At 33.9% G+C, this 20,804-nt stretch overlaps 1 protein-coding gene across 3 annotated transcripts; it reads right to left on the bottom strand.

The window, feature by feature from the left end:
- Positions 1–10,403: 10,403 nt before the first annotated feature.
- LOC132047624 (fumarate hydratase 1, mitochondrial-like) lies at positions 10,404–20,326 on the bottom strand. Of its 3 annotated transcripts, none has more exons than XM_059438644.1 (18): positions 20,174–20,326; positions 19,869–20,019; positions 17,579–17,696; positions 17,267–17,416; positions 14,665–14,775; positions 14,481–14,564; positions 13,477–13,575; positions 13,351–13,401; positions 13,227–13,276; positions 12,937–13,018; positions 12,715–12,809; positions 12,506–12,572; positions 12,352–12,402; positions 12,090–12,185; positions 11,256–11,354; positions 11,126–11,155; positions 10,909–10,974; positions 10,404–10,826 (listed from the first exon to the last, which is right to left on the bottom strand). In XM_059438644.1, the coding sequence occupies exons 2-18, from the start codon at positions 20,003–20,005 to the stop codon at positions 10,740–10,742; spliced, it is 1,473 nt and encodes a 490-aa protein (XP_059294627.1). In that variant the 5' UTR covers positions 20,006–20,019; positions 20,174–20,326; the 3' UTR covers positions 10,404–10,739. The 3 variants fall into 3 exon arrangements, with proteins under 3 accessions (XP_059294627.1, XP_059294633.1, XP_059294639.1); XM_059438650.1 differs by having other exon boundaries at positions 19,869–20,009; positions 20,174–20,324; XM_059438656.1 differs by having other exon boundaries at positions 19,869–20,016; positions 20,174–20,308.
- Positions 20,327–20,804: the final 478 nt, after the last annotated feature.

The raw sequence follows: 20,804 nt of genomic DNA, 5'->3' as shown, positions 1-20,804 counted from the left end.
ATCACGCTTAGCGTGAACCACTTCACACGTGGGCAACATTTTTTTTGTTGATTAGATCTATGGTCACGATAATTTTGGTTAATGTTTTGTGAAAAAGGAATATTAGTTGACTTATCTAAATTGTTTTAAGAAAAAAGAAGTCAAGAGCGATTTCCTACCATTCTTATTGTGGTTTTAGTGGAAAATTCTTAGTTAAATATCTCTATGCTTATTTAGACGATTTTATACATTAAACGGATGTAATTTTGAAATTAAGTACATGTGAAAGTGTTATAATTTAAGAATTAAATACTTGATATTGATAGCAAGTTTCTCGTTCATTGTTGAGTGATCGCTTGCTATCTAGTTGGAAAGGATGGTACGAAAGTTTCTTCTCTCCCAGTAAGTAAGACGAGATCACCACTAGTAATAAATTTCTTTTACTTTGTAAACTTAGTAATACCCGCCTCTGTGTATGCCACTACTATTCTTTGGGCAAACATAGCAGGAACTACTTTCGCTAGAATAATGTCAATTTGTAACATAAACAATATGGTTGATAGCCAATAATAAATTCAGAGCATGTCTCCAAACAGTATTTAACTTTTTTAGTCTTAAATTGAGTGGTCTTTATTGCTAGTAAAAAAGAAGAAGATAGAGTTAGATCAAATAAAAGCGAACGATGAATATTATTACCATTCAGGCTTTGTTTGGAGAATGCTTAAGAAACCTAATTTTCTGTGAACTTGAAACCTAATTTTCTGTGAACTTTTGTCTTAATTTCAAAGCACTGCAATATGAAGCACAACACTTGAAAAACCCAAGACTAGAATTTGAATTGTGTTCTAAATGGTTGGAAAACATACAGTTAAGCTTTCGATTGTCAATATAGGAACAAAGTTAATTTCTGAATCGACAAGTGATTTCCAGTTTACAACTCTATTAGGAGCTTCAACCATGACCCTAAGATGATTGAAAAACCAATTAATTTCGGGCTACTTAAATTTGGTCCAAGTGTTTATCTTTAACTCATAATATGGTCAAATTTTTTGGCTACCTCCGAAACTTCCCTCAATTATTCAAACCAAATACGTCAAGAAATGTTTTAGGTATTTTCTACCTTAGCAATGAGGGAGAAAGTTCTTTCTCTCAAATACTCACATCAAACACTAACTAGTCCAACAAAAATGGCTCATGTTTAAAAAATTCAAGAGTAGGAAGAATATGGAAAGTAATCGAAAATAATAGGAATAGTCTACTCTTCCAAAATTATCTTTATTAAGTGTTAAGTGATCAAATCCCAAAACTTATTTAATTATAAATAGTTTAGTCAAATTACTTATTTTTACTTAGGAGTTACATTATTTTTTCTTAAGGAGTGTGTAAATGGCTAAATAGACACTCTTTATGATTCGGAGGGAGTAATATTTTGACATATATTTTAGGAACATGTTTAACATCAAATTCCGACTTGTAATTGGTTTTAAGAAAAATGTTTTAGTGAGTCGCACGAGTGTGCCATCTAATTGGTTAACCGATCAATTTAGCCCACGGGTTAGAAGTCTTATCATACAGCCCCCTTGCCTTGGATTTGGGATTTTATTAAACTTTTCTTTCTTGGCGGTTGAAGTGGGCGTCTTCTATTTTTTTTTTTCTTTTCTTTTAGAAAAAGGCAAAGTTTAGACGTAATACCATTTGCTACTCATACATGCACACTAGTTTTGCTCGAACGCGGTGGGGTAAGCTTTGAAACGGAGAATAGCACTTTTATATAAATTTTAATTTTTGTGATATTGATTTAACATATTTTAATTTAGGGGTCGTTTGGTTTGAAGACAAGTGTTATGTTGGAATTAGTTATTCTGATATCACTTGTTATTGACTGTTTGATTTGTTGTATTAAAAATAAGGGCAAAGTTGTAAATACAACCCTCAACTTTGCGATTTAAAGAGATATATATAGATTATAAAAGTGGTGTATATATCAAGTTACAAAATGGTGCAAATATATCATGAATTATAAAATGGTGCAAATATACGCTTTCGCTGATGGGAGTTTTTTTTTTTAAATCATTTAGGTTATGTTTTAATTAAAAAAATGCCACGTGACTTGAAAAAAATCTACCTATTTTTTTTTAAGTAGATATATTTTTCTAAAGCCATGGTAGTTTATTTTTCTTGTGGGTTGGGTATGGTTCGTTTAAAAAAATATCGCTGTGACTTTAAAAAAAAATAACCTACCCATTTTTTTAAACGAATCAGACCCGACCCATCAGAAAAAAATACTATGTGGCTTTAGAAAAGTTTGTCCACTCAAAAAAAATGGGTAGACTTTTTCTTAAAGTCACGTGGCATTTTTTTAATTAAAAAATAACCTAAATGATTTTTTAAAAAAACTAAAAAAGGGTATATTTGCAAAAGGGATATTTGCACCATTTTGTAACGGCAGGGGTATGTATACACCACTTTTGTAACGAGGGGTAAAACTGCTCTAAATCGCAAAGTTGAGAGGTATATTTACATCTTTGCCCTAAAAGCAACATGTTTTGAATAATATCTAAGAAGAAGTTGTTTATTTATAAAAATAAGCTCCAGCTTATTTAGTAAAAAAAGGGGTTTAAGGGACTTCAGAGGTGTTTTTATTGTTTTATCCAGAGATAACTAATCCCGATATTATTATTCCACCATTTAGAAAGATATAACTTATTTCAATCCTATTATTCAACCATCCGGCGGGGATAAATTTTCTTAGTATTATTTATAATCCTAGTATAACTTATCCCAGGGTTAGCAACAAACAAGGGATAAGACATTACTAAATTTTTATCCTTAAGACTATTTATGTTTGTCCAGCATAGAGGTCGCTTGGTTCACGGGATAAGGTAAGATATCGCATAATTAAATTTGGGACAAAATTTATACCTCAACCAAACAGAGTATAAATTATGTCCCAAACTTAATAATGAATATCCCATCAAACTAGGTATTATTTTATCCCACCTCCCAGTTGTGATAAATTAGTGCCGAGATTATAATCCCCAGATAACTTAGTTCGCGAACCAACAGATTAATAATATGATATTTGAACTATTTTAGAAGTATATTATCTTCAAATATAGCATAGATGTACAAGTTTAACATAACACATGGATAAATCAACTGTGAAACAATTAATAATTCTGATTTTTTAATTATAGGATAAAAAATACACATTTTAAGTAATTAAAAATTAATTATACTTGGCCAAATATTACAAGGACTAAATTTAAAATTTACTACTCCCTTCGGTCCAAAATAATTGAGGTTTTAGTCTATCAAGAAGGTATTTAATTCTTTTTTTCAAGTTTACCCTTAACACATTCTTAATTCAATGAACAAGTTTAGTACTTGTAATAGTTTCAAAGCCCCTCTTAATTAAGGATATTTTAGTTAATACAACTCTTAACTTTTAGAAGTAAATGAATTTCTTAATTCATGTGCCAAAGTCTAAAACCTCAATTATTTTGGATCGGAAGGAGTAATAACTAAGGACCACAGATGCTATTACATCACTTCAAAATTTTAATTTATGCAGCTTAATTATCAAGTTTCTATCTTCGTCAAGCCAAATGCCTACAGAATTCGATACCTTTTCTTAGGAGGTTAAAATTCTCCGTGTTTCAAGCAATTTATTAATCTGAAATTCATATATATTAAATTACGAAGTTATCTTGACGTTTCTAGAAACTCATTGATCTTTAAGATTGGCATATAACACCATTTTAAGGCAATATTTGGTAAAATTAGAACAACTCAAATTTCCTCTTTTAATTCTACATTGGGATTTGCTACTTCATATAGATAATTTGTTTGATCTTGGTGTCGATAAAATGAGGTCAAAGCTTGCCTTTGCCATTATATTTCCCGGTGGCCATAATAAGTTATAATTAAATCCATTTTCAACTCTAATTTTAAATTAAACAAGAAGATTGTGGATACTAAAATGTCAACCAAGTGCTCTTTGGAGAATAACAATTCTGATTCCTCAGTTATTGGTAAATTCTAATTTTGATCCTTGTAATATATATATGACATTATACTTTAACTTTCGATTAATTAAAAAGTATATTTTTGGTCCCTTTATATTGTAAATATGTTATATTTTACAACAACAACAACAACAACATACCCAGTGAAATCCCACAATGTGGATGCAGGGAGGGTAAAGTGACGTTGGCACCTACCTATCTCGGAAGATATGGAGGTCACATTTTCCGGAAGACCCTTGGCTCAAGAGAAAACACGACAAGAAAAGGTCAGATAAAAAAGCATGCTAGATTCAAAAGCAAAATGAAAATGAAACTAAAGAAATCGAACAAATCATGATAGAGCAGTCTGAGAAACTATTTTAAAAGTATATTATCCTTAACTATTGAGCAACGATACAAATTTAAGATGAAACATTGGTAATTAAATAGTGGGACGGTTAATAATTCTAAGAAAAAATTGTGAATATTCATAAGCAAAGGGATTAAAAGTGCACATTTGAAGTAATTGAAAGTTAAATGTATTTAGTCAGATATCACAATGACTAAAATTAAATACGCCGTATAATTATTAACCTATATAATTGAGGGACCAAAGATACTATTAACCTCTTTTTTTTTTTGAGGGGGGTTAAAAAGGAACTTCATCACATACCAAACATAATTATTATAATAGTAGTAATATAGGAAGTATGCCAAAGCCAAATGATTGCAACAGATCAGCCAAAATACAAGAGTATTGCCAAAGGTTGATCAACTAGCTAGATATAACATTAATGTAACGCAAGAGATGCATGAACTAGTCAGAACCTTCTTCTATTGTTATCAGTCATTGGTAGGTCATCTAACAAAAACACAATCCTAGAAGAAAATGTAAGTTTAAAAGAAAAAATCCAAGGAACCCTCAAATAAGTTTGATTATTAGATCAACTAATTAAGCAATAACTCGTAGGGATCGTCTGATTCATGTATACTAGTTATGGAGAAATTAAATTGAATAGATTGTTTCTGTTATGGATAGTATAAATGAAGAAATTCATATGCGATGAGCAATAATTAATGTAGGAATCATTATGCGGTAAATAATAACAGGTGAATGAATGGTATATGGGAATTATTTACTTTAAGGGAATTGTTATCTTTGAATACTTATTGCACAGGTCTTATTTCATACTAGTAACTTAATGAATTTTAACAATTTTCTTTTTATGAATTTAGTCAAGATAAAAGGATACAAAATTTCATATATTTGAATACAAAATATAATTTCGTAAATTGAGTAAACTACATAAATACCTATTTTTGGTTAGCTTCAACACTCTTCATAAAGTTTATTTCACAATAGATCCGACAATATTATTCATAATGTGAATGTGACAAAAATCGACATTAAGACCAAAACATATGTACTTAATTTATATTGTGTCAAGCTTAAACAAAAAGAAGAAAGAAAGATAAAAAAGTTTCACCGAAATTATCATGCTTAGATTCATAGTTCGTCAAAACCTGAAGTAAAAAGGAATAAATAATGAACAAATTAAAAAAGTTAATCATGTGTGATTTATAATTTTTCAATATTAAAAAATAGCAGATAATCAACGAATCACATATGTGATGCAGAACCCCAAAGTTATAAGCCTGAAAATTCAAGTGCATCAGTGTCGTAACATTTACTAGATACATAATATTTATTTGGATAAAGGGTAGAAGAAACTGAAACATATTTAATTGTATCATAAGTTCCCAGGCTTTTGAGTTTGTTCCTGAAATATCTTTAGGTTAATCTAATAAAATATTTTGGGGATAAAGTATGCTTTGAAATACTATGACATACCGTTTTGGTCCTAGTCCAAGAGATGTACAGATCAATGCTCGTAAAATTGATTTGTGTGTCACAACCAAAAGTGCTCTCCCTGACGATAAGCAATATAAAGAACTTAAATATAAAGAACTTACTGGTGTCGATAAAATTTCTTTCCATGCATCATATGCTCTTCCCCACAGTTTTTGAAGAGGGTATATACACCATCTACACAAATATTAGATGGATCTTCTCTCCAAGTTGTATAATCCTTTAGATTTATGCAGTTGGCATCCTCTCCTTCAAACACTAAACATCATTAGAAAGTTGTTAATGTTGTTGGAAGAGGCGAATCTAGGATTTCTAGAGCATGGGTTCACTACTAAACTATATATATATATATATTAAGGGGGAATTGATCCCTAGTCCCCTAGGTAAATAACTCAACTTTCAACCAAGTGCACCATTTAGTCTTTTGTAGTATGTGTTCCAGTAGGTAGTATTATACTAATTTTAGAAAATATATACATAAAATATCTAATTTTACGGCGAAACCATGTGTTCACGTGCTCCAAAAATAGGGCCTAAAATCGCCCCCGGTTGTTGAGTGATCTAAATGGAAGCAAAAAGTAAAATTGATTATATCTTCATGTTGTTAAAATATTGAGCTTAAAGTCACTCAAAAAGATAACAGTGAAATCACATTATTTCGTAACAAAAATTAGTATAATGTATGAATCTAGTATAAAGGTGATATCACATTATTTCAGTTTTACAAACAACAGAAAATAAATAATATCACTCTCTTAAATTATTGAAAACAACGGTAAATGGGACATTTGTAACAAAAAGAGGACATTTGTACAATACAATAACACTCTATGATATGCAAGAATTTATGAAACTTTGATGACCGATATGGTGAAAGTGGTATATTGATGCAATCATCTTCATTACATCTTAAATAATAGAAGAATCCAAAACATCAAGGTAAGTCAATGCTCTATTAATTAATAATCTAAGCAAGAAACTGTCCTAAACTAGGGTTTTCAAGAAAACCCATGTAGTGACTTTATTAGGGAAAATCTTTAATTCAAGTTTGGAGCAAAGAAAGCGTGTGGGAAAACGGCCTCATAATTAAATTATGATTCTCTACTAAAATTAGGAGGAAACCCTAGTCCAGTTTAGACCTTTATTATGTAACAAACATATGCTGGCCTTAAATATATCTCATTCCATGGGCTTAAATGAGTGATTTTTAAAATAGCTCCATACCCAACACGTCAATTATCATGCAGAAACCATTCAATGTTTTTGTCATTACTTTCATTTCAATCCATTAAATCCTATAATTAAGATAGGATTAATCCACTCGTATTGCGGATGAGTTTTTCATATTATTAAATTTTTAAAATTAGAGAAAAGGCCAAATTTAACAATTTTTACAAATATTATAGATAAATAGAGTTTCGCTTCTCGTATATCATGTTATATGTCCCATATTCTTTTTGGCTTTACAAACGATTGCCTGGGGCTGCATTTCACGATTGCGGTTACGGGGACGACGCATCAGGATAGCATTCGTATCGGCCTGAACCCCATCTCATTCGGGGTTAGTCAACTCTTTATTTAATGATTAGCTATATTATATAGGGTAAATAAAATGAGAGTATGTTTCGTCTTATGTTAGCAGGTTTCATGGACTAGACAAGTCGATTATGTTATGGCGATTTTCGGAGTCGTATAGCCGATTTTTCATTCATGTTTAAACAAGTATTTTGATTAAGTATTATGACTTATTGCCTCATCATGCATTCACATTATATTCCGCTCATGTTATGCCTGATGATTCGGCAAGCCATGTGGTTCGCTCGGTCACATGCGGTAAGGCACCGATGTTTCGCCAGAACATGATTTGGGGCGTGACAATTTCGATTTTACAAACAACAGAAAATAAATAATATCACTCTCTTAAATTATTGGAACAACAAAAGAATACAATAACACTGTATGATATGCAAGAATTTAGTTTGATGACCGAATTGAAAGTGGTAATATTGATGCAACCATCTTCATTACATCTTAAATAATAGAAGAATTCTCATGCTCTATTAATTAAGAATAGAAAACTGTTGTAGTGACTTTAGGGAAAATAGACCTTAATTAGGAGGAAAAAGTTTAGACCTGTATTATGTAACAAACATATGTTGGCCTTAAATATACCGGCTTAAATGATTTTAAAATAGCTCCATACCCAAAAATTAATCTTCAATTTTGTCATTACTCTCATTTCAATCCATTAAATCCTATAATTAAATATAACTAGAGTTTTTCATTTTAAAATAATTAAAAAAAAAATAGAAAAAACCCAACCCATCCCTTTGTCACGATTTTTTTTAAATTGAACCCAACCGAGACGAAACCCTCGAACACAAGCTAAACTATGCCATTTGAACACGATCGGATCAAGTGTGGTGCGTGAGCTACACTTGCTGTGACATGGAAAAACAGACCAATAAAATTAAGCCATGTCAACCAAAAAAAATTAATTTTTCTTAAAATTAATTTTAAAATCTATTTAAATAATTAAAAAAAAAATCTGAAAAACCCAACCCATCCTCTCCGGATGAAAACCTATTCTTGCCATTCAAAATCTATTTAAATAATTAAAAAAAGGTGTCGTTTTTTGTCGGAGATTTGTTTAAATAGATTTTGAAGTGGAGCGGCGGCGGAGGTGGCGGTGGCGGAGGCAGCGGCGGAGGTGGCGGTGGCGGAGGCAGCGGCGGCGGCGAAGTGGGCTATCGAAGAGGATGGGTTGGGTTTTTCAGTTTTTTTTTTTTGTAATTGTTTAAATAGATTTTAAAATAGAGTTTTTCTTAAAATTAATTTTTAATGATTAAAAATTTAAAAAAAGAAAAAAATTGGTCTCTCACGCTCTGTTTAAAGCAGTGTACTGCACGCATGTGCCAAGCAGGCACGATGTGTTTAAATGGCACAGTTTAGCTTATGTTCGAGATGTTCGGATGGTCAACGTCTCGGTTGGCCTAAATAAAAAATAAATGTGACAGTTCAGTGAGCGCATCAACGCTTTAAATTTTCTATTATATATTGATGATTTTGTCTTGCATAACATAATGCATATAATTTCAGCATAACTCAATATGATCAGTAGTATCTAATACTGTCGATCGAACATTGTATGTATTCAACAACAGACCATACGATATATCGGTTCACGGGAACTTAGTAGTTTTGTCTAGACCTTGTGTATGTATTCTGAAATCTACTAAATTTGACTATATGAAGCCAATTATTGTTGTATATTAATTTGAGATCGTTTTAGGAGCCCATAAATTTTAAATTTTGGATCCACCTCTGATTGTATTAGTTACATTAACATTTTTTTAATCCCTCCAGCCAAATAGTATATGCAGTATTTTATGCTAACATTATTTTTTCTAATCTCTCCAAGACCCTAACCAAATCCATTAGTATATAAATAATATAAATTAATGTCAGACTTCAGCCTACAAAAAAAAACACCAAACACATTGTAGACAAGTGGGTCAAGTGACCATGGGGTGTCAGAGGAATCAATCACAAATGGGATAAATGAGGTTCATTCACCCATATATCAACATCACATGCACTGAAAGCGATTTCTCAAGTACACAGAACCTACGACTTCCAACTTTATACATTTTCCAGCCGCATAGTTCTTACTTGTTACTGTACTGTCTCGAGCCACGTGGTCAAAGGTATGCTATGACTACATTTTTAGAGAATGAAAGACAATTGACTTTGATGGTCCGAATTTTCACTAAATAATTCAAAATAAAAATAAAAATAAAAAAAATAAAAAAATTAAGAGAATTCAAAATCTGCTATAAGTATATAATAAAATAATTGTAACTTTATTTACATAGTGTAGTTTGATTTAAAAAAGATTGGATGAAGCCCTTGCTTGCCTAACTCCGATACCGTTTGACCCTAAAAAGAAAGGACAAGTGACTTTCAGTGTGTTAAAATTTGTCCACGATCAAGAATAAAATGACATGTTCATTTTGGTTATATCTTATAGGAGTATAAGGTAAAAACCTTATGTCTTTCAGTTTTTATTGAACTATACTAATGTACCGTGATTAAGTTACAAATGTGTCAACTCAGTTCTAATTTTCCGTGTCGAGTTAATGGATTTACTACTATTTTCATCTTAAACAAAATGTAGGGATAATTGGTATATTTTTTGGTCGCAAATTTAATTTTATGACTTTGTTATAATAGACTCTATGCTTGATAACTGTTGGTGAAATTAATCCTGTACTCAAATTTAGTTTTAGTAGATGCAACTCTAAAGTTGGCTTGATCGTAGTCAAATTTTACGCCCATTTCGATAGAAACACTGGATTTTTAAAAGGAGGATTTATTCATAAGTTCTCAAAACTCACTTTTTTAATCATCATTTACAAGGAATCTAAATTGTAAGTGACAAATTGGACTGCTATTCGAGTTTTTTTCAACTCCAATATTTTGTAGATTCAACCAAACAGTTCAACTCTCATTTGTATCTTATTAACTGTATAACAAGGTTAGCATAGTTTGATAGGTTCACATCCTTATAGTTGAAAAACTCCAACCTGCATTACAATGAGCAAAGTTTCCATTTCCCAGAAGATATTTTTCTCCCTCATTAAGTCATTATTCATGGCCCAACCTCATCAAAATAATTCAGTTCATTATTTACTTGGCTCAGGGTCTCATTACAAAAATGGAGGCATTCCCACAGTCAACTGCTGATAGATTGCAAGGAACTAGAAAACCTCAAGAATTGTGTCAAATATTTATTTCTTTCGTCGAATTTGATGGTCAGAAGAAGGTAGTTTGATGCACCCACAGCCATGGTCTCTCCCATTTCAAAGAACCACTGAAGCTGATCAGTCAGTTGGACCAATCATTTTCTCAGGAACTACAAGTTGATCAAACTCTTCACTGTTGAGGACTCCTAAACTGAGAGCAGCATCCTGCAGATTCAAGTATACGACAATTGTTTAGCATTAAAAGAAAATGATCTCATAAAGACATCTATCTGATAGATATCGTTACCTTCAAACTGGTACCCTCCTTGTGGGCTTTCTTGGCGGCCGCAGCAGCATTATCATAACCAATTTTCTGAAATAGACAGCACATATATCCGCAATCAGTCAATTTTCTCCAGTTTCAAAACATTCTTGTCAGTTCAGACCTAATTATGCGGAAAAGCAGTACTAGTAAAAATTGCTACAGGTAGCATGAACTCTAAATACGTTGATAAAATACTTACAGGGTTCAAACATGTGACGAGCATGAGCGACTGCAAGGTCATGCAAGAAGTGTGATCAATAAGTAAGATACAGCTTAAAACTTGTAAAGTAGAAGACGCCAAAGTTTGAATTTATCAGAAACACACTGACCTCGTGCAACAATTTAGCAATTCTCTCTCTGTTAGCTTGGATACCCCTCACACAATTCTTTTCAAAAGAAGAAGATGCATCGCCTAGCAATCTTACTGACTGGCATGACAAATACACAGAGGTCTGTCAGTCTTGGGAAATAAAAAGGCAGCAGCAGGTAACACCAATCAACAGATTACATTTGTCGACCCAACCAAACCCTCACCCCAAAAAAAGGAGTTCTTCAGACTCCATCATCACACATATGCAGGGGCGAAGCTAAGTTGAAGAAAGGGGGTTCAATTGAATGTCTTTCGTTGAAAAATTATACTGTTTAAATAGGAAAGAAACGGAGCTCTTTTTTGGTATAACAAATTGTTGAGTTACCTTGACATAAGGAAAAATTTTAGTAAAGTGACAAAGGGGTCCAAAAAATATTTTAGGACATAGGTTCAAATCCAAGTGACATTCTAGCAATTTCTTTCGAATCCCCTTGTGCAAATTCCTGGCTCCGCCACTGCATATATGGTCCATTTAAACATCAATGGTACTGAAATAATAAGAACACACATGCCTCCATTTTTTATTTTTTTTGGATAAAGAGCACATATGCCTCTTAATTTATAGAAAGAAAGGAAAGGTTCAGAAACCACAAATTAGTCACAAGAAGAGAATAATTTTGGACTTCACTCCAAGGTGCATACACTCTACCCTCCCCAGACCCTTGGTATGTTGTTGTTGTTGTTGTTGTTACTCCACCCCACATGCTTCTCTCTTACTGCAGCTATATTTGAAAATGCACACCATAATCTGATTTAGCGTTCACACAAAACGAAAATAAAAGAGAGGGCGTACATGTAGGAGAGCATTAGCAATCATCGGCTTGAAGACATTCAACTCAAAATGGCCATTTGATGCACCAACAGTAACAGCCACATGATTCCCCATAACCTGCAGTTCAAAAGAGGTTCAACCATTAAACTTAAAAACAAAGAACTCAGTAAACCCAGCCATATAAATGAATGTCTTGGAAGTTGGAACTCAACACGCTGTAACTCGAAGTCAAACTAAAGCTTCAAGACATTTGATTACATCATCCATTGGACAGAAATGTTACCTGAGCACAGACCATGGTGAGAGCCTCACACTGCGTAGGATTTACCTTGCCCTGCAATGGAATTCATTTATGTTAATATTGGAAAGAAAGGGATAAACATGACCAGAGGATGCATACATATTCTTTCAAACAGATTTAAAGGAAATGAAGTTACAGGCATTATACTGCTTCCAGGTTCATTTTCAGGAAGAATGAGCTCGCCAAGACCACAGCGGGGACCACTGAGTAAGAAAGAATGTGAATTTACCAAATGAAAAGAAGTCGATAAAATCATATAACTGGTGGAACACACGTCCTTCGAAGCTCTGAAAATCCTCAAAAGATAGCCACCTACCGAGGAAATAATACATATGAAAAGCATACCTTCCCAAGAAGCGTATATCATTCCCAATCTTCATAAGGGAAGCAGCCACCGTATTTAAGGCTCCGCTAGTTTCAGCAAATGCATCATGAGCAGCCTGTCAATGCCAGAATCTTCAAAAACTAAATACTTGTTGTGATTCTCCTCGCGTTCTATTAAAAACAATGAGCAAGCAACCACAATCTTCAATTCACAAGCAATACACTCAAGAATCAGGATATTACCAATGCTTCAAACTTGTTTTCAGCTGTTACAAATGGCAAATTTGTTTCCTCTGCAACTGCTGCAGCGATCTTTATGTCAAACCTATGGAGATTCAACATAATATAACCACAATTCAAAACATACGGCATGGCTGAAATAGGACATGTGAAAGGGTGAAACAGCAAGAGAAAAACAAAATCAAGGGATTGGGCAGCTACAATGTTCCCCCTACTTTCACACACCAATAGTGGAGGATTGGTTGGCTCATGGCTGAAATTGACCATTAATCCAACCTTAATGGAACACTTACCCTTTCTTTGTATTCAATCCTGTCCCCACTGCTGTGCCTCCTTGCGCGAGCTGCTCAATGAAGCTGTTATCAGTTAAAACAGCGCAAAAGGAGGAATAAGGAAATTAAAGGGTTATGAAAGAACCTGATACATGCGTGGAAGGGTACATAATACTCTATCGATTCCATATTTCACCTACAACAGCAAAGAACCCTTTAAGGGAATAGTTACAACTTTAGCATTTAAATGCTGAATGTCAATAGAGCTTACTTGAGTTGCATAGCCACTAAACTCCTGTCCAAGAGTCAAAGGCGTTGCATCTTGTGTGTGGGTTCGCCCAATCTTGATAATGTCCTTGAATTCGACCGACTGGTAAAAGTAATTGGACAGTGAAGCGGCCTAGTTACTAAAGGAATTGGTAGTGATATTACCAAGTATGAAAACTGAGAAGATTTTGTGTGAGCATATATTGTACTAGATGCCAAGGCAAGGTTTGAATGAAAATAGCAAATTACGTCAAACAATGTATGAGCCATATTAGCATTAGTCTTGAAGATCAAATTAGTTTGCCAACTGAGATAAACAGGCTACGATGACACAGTTAGATCCTAAAGCATAGAATTTGTTGAAGTTTGGGGCAAAAAACATTGACTTGACGATAATTAATGTGCTAAACAAAGAGAAAGAAGTTGCTGTTTTATCTTTGTTGTCCTGTAAAAGTATTCCAAACGATTGAGCCGCACTTTTGATTTGGTTATATAGTATTGTAGCAGAATCTAATTAAAAACATAAAATATTCCAGAGGAACTGACAATGGATATAGCATAATGCTCCTATCTAATGCACTTTTTTTAGCGTCTTTGACTTTTCTTATTCTTCTTCATCATAATGCTCAACCAAATTCACCAATTTGCACCTACAATTTTGAAAAGGGCAAGTTGCTATGTTTCGAGCACTAATGACCGGATAGGCAAGAATCGCAATATTGTGCATCAATACTCCAATATATCCTGTAAAGCGTAATTTGATTAACCATGTTCTACAAGAGAGTCACAGAGAACATGGCAACTTAAGATTGTTGCATTGGCTGCTAACCACTCACCTTAAATACAGTCAATACAAAGAATCTAGATCAACAAGAAAGCACAATTGCATAAAGCAAAAACCACATCACGTTATATAAAGTGCTTCAGAAGTTTTTGGGGGCAGGGGGTGGATAAATATAGCGTACATATATTATCTATATTTGAGTGAAAGGTAACTTAAAAGTCAACCTTTGAATCTAGTGAAGTATGCAACTGCTTCAAGTTTGGTACTAATCTTTTATTTAGCTCCATTGCTGCAGCAATGTGCATCACCTACACATGAAAAAATACCCATCACTAAGAAGTCAGCATAATTTGGTAAAACGAATAGAATCATATCTTGCAACAAAAGTAACATTAAAAGGAGCCTTACCGTAGGAAATGTATCATTTGAAGATTGCGATCTATTTACATGGTCATTTGGATGCACATGTTTGTCTCCGCGCTTATGGCCAAGTATTTCAGCTGCTCGGTTTGCAATAACCTAAAGATATTAGATAATATACCATTACAAGGGGAAAAAATACATGAGTCCATTACAAATCAATAGTTTACCATTATCCAATCAGTAAAAGGATGATGACAAGAAGAAAATGAAATTGTTGCAAAACTTCCTCGAAATGTTCAGAAGACATAATTTTGCAAGCCATTTATAATCGAAAATAGTTTAGCTACCATAGAAACAAAGAGAACATATATTGCAAATAATCCAATGATGAAGCACTGTAGTTGTATTATCTTGCAGATAGCCAACTTTTAAAAAAAAGCAGTACTTTCTGGTGCAACCACAAAGAAACCCGAAAAAAGGAAGTAAACCATTAAAATCTTCCCTAAACCACCAGAAGCTAACCAGTAAATGCACTGAAAGTTTTAAGAGGCAGAATGCACGTTCATGTAAAATTACATAACTGTCTGAGCACCATCAAAGTAGGTATATCTCTCAAAATCCCATTCGCAAAGCATTAAGCATCAGAACACTCTTGAATGTGATTAACTTTCTCCGTTGCAGGTAACAAAGCCCATCAAAAATAGGAAGGTAGATCCCCATTCCCAATGGCACATACCCAAATATTCAAAATCGACATATATTGGGTCATTGGATAGGGATTTAGTGAAATGAAAAAGGCAACAAGAACAGTCAAGGTCCAACAGATTGATGACGGTAGGAACTAGGAAGTAGGAAATAATCGAAATATATTAACTGGAGATAAAGGCACCAATAATTCCAATATTGTGGAAGACAAAATACTCACGTTTCTAGCATGCAAATTACTGGCACTTGATACTGATAAGAAACTGGACCTTGGGAACTCAACCCCAAAAGTTAATTCATGAGATGAGGATTGCGCAATACCATACAAGGAGATAATAGTTCGTCCATTCAACTAATGTGGGACACCCGGCACTCCGCATGCCCAAGTCTACACATGTGGTGCGTGGACAATATAATATGGGACTATGGGAGCTTATACTGAGTAACCAAGAAAAAGAATAGGGATGGGTCTAGCACCGATACCATGGAAAGAAAAATGGACTTTGAGCGTAACCCCAAAAGCTAGCTTAAGAATTGACCGAGATCATACAAGGAAGCAACAATCTATTCCCTCAACCAATACGGAACACTTAACAACATGTCATTTAAATCAAGATCGAGGAACACTATTCTTCCCAGTAGATCCAGGAACACTTTTCAAATTCAATAATCTGGTGTATGCCAATACATCATGTATTCTTTGGAATGAGCTCAGACATTTGATTCACAGTATTAAATTTGGAAATACGGGTTGAAATCTTAGGTTTAGGTATGCAACCCACATTGTTTTGTAACCAACACCAATAGTATCCCTGGCATTACCCAATTCATTGTTTAATTACGTAGCATACTTAACCAAGAAAGAAGATTGGCATAATGTAATACCCACAAATAAAATGACCTTTTTGATAAGAGAAGCAATATATAGAAGTCACCCAAGGAAATTGCATATACAAAAAATCTGAGCAAAAACCACCCGAGTCTCTGTACCCATCTCAATGTGCAACCTTCCTTCCCTTAATAAAGCCCAATTCCTATCTGCTCTATCTCTCAAGCTTCACAGTCAAATTTGGAACTATTGAAACCAAATAACATCGAAAATAAGAACATTGTGATTGGTTTCAAATGCAGAGAACTCCATAGAGGATGGAACAAAACAATCAAAGTGAGGGCAGACAACATTACAACATTCCTTACCCTTTCGCCAATATCAATTTAGTTTAGATTTTCTTGCCTCTTGTAGAGCAATAAAGAACATATGTGAATTTTTTTTCCCAGATGACTGTTTATGCTCAATTAGAAGTGTAAGGCCACAAGTTTTTTGTTATAGGAGTTAGGGGACAAGTTTATCGTGGAAATATTTGCAAATGAGTCATAGTACAAGAGATTGTTTGTAGTTTGGCCATATCGAAGTGATAATAATTTTTCTTTAAGAAGAATAAGTCAGCAACAGCAAGATGAGAAGTAGCACCCACGGATGTCGCTTAGTGGTCAATGAAGTGGCAGGAAACCATTAGAACCATTAGATCTCAGGTTCAAATTCAAGTAGAGGCAAAATACACTAGGAGATCTTTTCCCATTTGCCTAATCTTGGGGGTAGACTGACCGGTACTTGTGTTGGTGGGAGGTAACAGGTACCCGGTGGAATGGTCGAGGTGTGCGTAAGCTCGCTGAGCACCACCGTAAAAAAAGAAAAAAACATCAAGACGAGAAGTTCTAGAGGAGGAGAAGACATGCTCAATCACAGAGAAAGCAATAACTTAAATTAGAGCATGAGGATTTAAATGAGAGCATCAGGATTTTTTCATAAAACAAAGATTCACTATTCCTTTGAATGGACTTTAAGCATTAAGATTATTCCTCGACCTGCTTGAAGCAGTTAATAAGGCTCAAGCCTAGAACAGGCCCTCAAAGGACCTGAAGTTCATAAACTTCTGATTACCTCGTTAGCATTCATGTTACTTTGGGTACCACTACCAGTCTGCCAAACCACCAAAGGAAAATGGTCATTCAATTTTCCTTCTGCAACCTCTTCAGCAGCTTGCATTATCGCTTTTCCGATAGATTGGTCAAGGCCATAGTCCATGTTCACCTGCAATATCATAACTACACATTTAAAATAAGACCAAAACAACTGCTGTCAAGCATTACCACCTGCTTAAAGCTAACTATACCAAAAAATTGATAAAATGTAAAAGATAAAGAAGAAGTTGTCAACAGACTAAGACGGGAACAACATTACAGATTAACCAACCTTGGCAGCACATTTTTTAAGAATACCAAATGCACGTATGATTGGCTCAGGCATTCTTTCACGATCACCCCCAATTTCAAAATTCTGTAATGATCTTTGAGTTTGTGCCCCCCATAATCTGAAGGAGATACAAAAAAGACAGAAAATAAGGCGAAAAAGGTACAATTAGAAGGAAACTCAGATATGGTAACTTTGAAAAGCATTTCAAGACCCAAGTGAAATTTCACTCCTACTACTAAGTCTCTAGCTCATCAATGTCAAATGCACAGATTGAGCAGAGAAAAGAACCCTTTGAACTAAAAGAGACACGTGCTGCACCCTAGGTACTTCCCACTCCCCCCCCCCCCAAAAAAACAATGAACTCCATTATGTAAGATACAAAATTTAATGGCATCCATTGCAAAACAAGTCTACTCAACAAAAAGGAAATTGCTGCCTTCAGTATCAAATTTCCAAAGAAAGAAACAAACTCAACAACTTTTAATAGGTCATTGTACTCCACGTTTGCCTAATAGAGAAATCATAAAGATATTGGGTGCCGCTGTCACCCCAAAACAAGAAGAATAATTGCACAAGCCATTGAAGCAATGACTTGAAACATTGTTATGCCAAAATGAGGATACACAAATTAAATATGTCCCTTTCTGTTAACATTCTTGATTAGTGAGGTAGCACAAAATTCTAGAGACAACAAGTTAGATGGATGGATTGCAAGAACACGAATGTTATACTTAACTGATTAAAGGTCACTATGGATGAAAGGGAGCTGCAAACTCTAATCACCACGGATGAATCCGAGTTATATTGAGCTACCCAAGAAAAATTAAAGATCTACCTTTCAATAGTGAATTTAGTATGACAATTTTGGATTAGCTATCATATACGCCCTTGTTGATCAAAGGAAAAGCTATGCTTAGCTTATACCCTAGCATAGTTGTTGAATTGTCAGTTCAGAAATCTCTCATTGTTCTGTACTGAAGCATTCTGATGCTCGCTTGACTGGCATTTAGTTAGTTAAGGAGAGAATCAGAACACTTCTGATCATATCTATGACAAAGCCAGCTGATTGTCTAAGACAGATAAAGCAGAGAACAAAAGCGAAACACGTCCATAAGGCAAAAGAAAATGCAATGTGCAGTCAAATCCATTAGCACATAAATCTTCTTGTTAGACGAAATAGTTATGGCTTGTTGCCTACCAGAGTTTAAGTGCCAACAGAACAAACAAAAGTTAGGTGATTTCTTTCCCATTTGTCTAAGTCTTGTAAGACAAAATTACCCGGTGTCTGTGCTAGTGGATGTAGCAAGTACAGTATATTAGTCAAGGTGTGTCCAAGCTGACCGCACACCACCATTATCACAAGAGAGAGAGAGAGAGAGAGAGAGAGAGAGAGAGAGAGAGAGAGAAATAGCTATGGCTCATCTCTTCCACAACCTACTTTCTTTTTCTAAACACGCACAAAACCTTACAATAGCATAAAATCCTGGAGGACTTTAAAGCACAACCAATCATTCGATCACTTGTACCTCAATGGCTCAATCCTAAATTAATTGGCACGGCTATATGAATCATTTGTGGTTCATTACAAGATTCTTCATGATCTGATTATCTATTATACTAACATTCAGGGGCGGATGTAAGCATGAAAACTACGGGTGCACATTAAACCATTAGCTTTTGCCCATACCCTCTCTCTATATATATATATTAAAAAATTCATTAAATATCAGTCAAATATTTGATTGTGAACCCAGTTATTAAGTTGTCTATTAATTTTAGGTTGTTGTAGGAACCCATAAACTTCAAATCCTATATCCGCCTCTGCTAACATCAACATACTACTCCCTCTGTCCCAATTTACGTGATCCAGTTCGAATTTCGAGAGTCAAATTTTTTACCGTGAATTCGGACATACAATCTTTAAATTTTTTGAAAAATAATTTACATATTCAGAAACTGCATAAAAAGTACTATAAGTTACAATAATTAACAATTTAAAATATTTAAAGGGCATATGAATAAATCCTGGTCAAAGGTTTTTTGGTTTGACTCTCGAAATCCGAACTGTATCACATAAATCGGAACAAATGGAGTAATATAAGATAAAAGACGTCAACCTAGTATAATCCTCCTCCTATATTCAGTTTCATACTTTCCAAAGTTTCACTTTTAACAAGACAAGTACATGGAAAAATAGTTCAGGCAAAATATTAAACATGTGAAAAGGGTAAAGCCAATAAAACAAATGAGTGAATAAAGGAAAATAAAAGAGAGAAGGCAAAACACGAACTTGTCCTGAGGAACGAGAATAGGACCAAATGTATCTCTTTCTTCCCTGAAAGATGTTGAGAAAAATCTCCAACAACGCAATGAATCTGATAAAGCTGATCCACCTGATAATCGACGGGCCGCTATAAACATCGCCATATCTCTATACACTTCTGATTACAGAAAAAAAAATGAGATCAATACAGATAGACAGAACTTCCAATAAATGTTAAGTTACTCTACTTTCAGATTTCGAGATTCAAATAAGTCTTATCATACAGTATTAAATTTGACCCGCAAAAAAAAGAAAGTGTAGAGAAAACAAACCAGCAGTCAATGAGGCGCCTGATGGAAATGTTGATGTTGAGTCTGCAGCGCTGATATATTACTTTTTGTAGCCTACAACAAGTTGGGAAGTTGAATGAATACAAGTGCAACTAATCGAATCCCAAATGTCAAAAAGACCATTTTATGGGCTACTTTTAGCAACGGCACGCCTTTCAATAATATCGGTTTTAATATTCCCACTCAAAATATTTATGTCTTTACTAAAATTACTTATCTCATAATATTTATCATTTTATTTAATCAAAACAAAATTAAATAACTTTTCCTTCATATTACTCTTGTATTAATTAGCAACATTTAAAAGATTCTCACCATTGATGAAGTAAATATTTATTAAGAAAAGATTACATGAAATATGTTAAGAGCGTAAAATATTTAAAATCTGCAATAGCTCACATTTTTTAAAGAGCGTGTAAATGAAAAATGATACGAAAAGAGTATTCACGCATATAAACGAAGAAAAGGGACAAAAAATCCCTTGAAACTAATGAAAAGGTCTAAATATACCCTTCATTCCACCTATTTTACTGAAAATACACCTTTATTTATCTATTTGGCTCATTTATCACCTTACGACTAACACAAAACAATGAATAAAAAAAAGTTTATT

Source organism: Lycium ferocissimum, chromosome 1, assembly GCF_029784015.1.
Source record: "Lycium ferocissimum isolate CSIRO_LF1 chromosome 1, AGI_CSIRO_Lferr_CH_V1, whole genome shotgun sequence".
NCBI lineage: Eukaryota > Viridiplantae > Streptophyta > Magnoliopsida > Solanales > Solanaceae > Lycium > Lycium ferocissimum.
The sequence above is the reverse complement of the archived record's forward strand: the minus strand, read 5'-3'. Positions and strand labels throughout refer to the sequence as shown.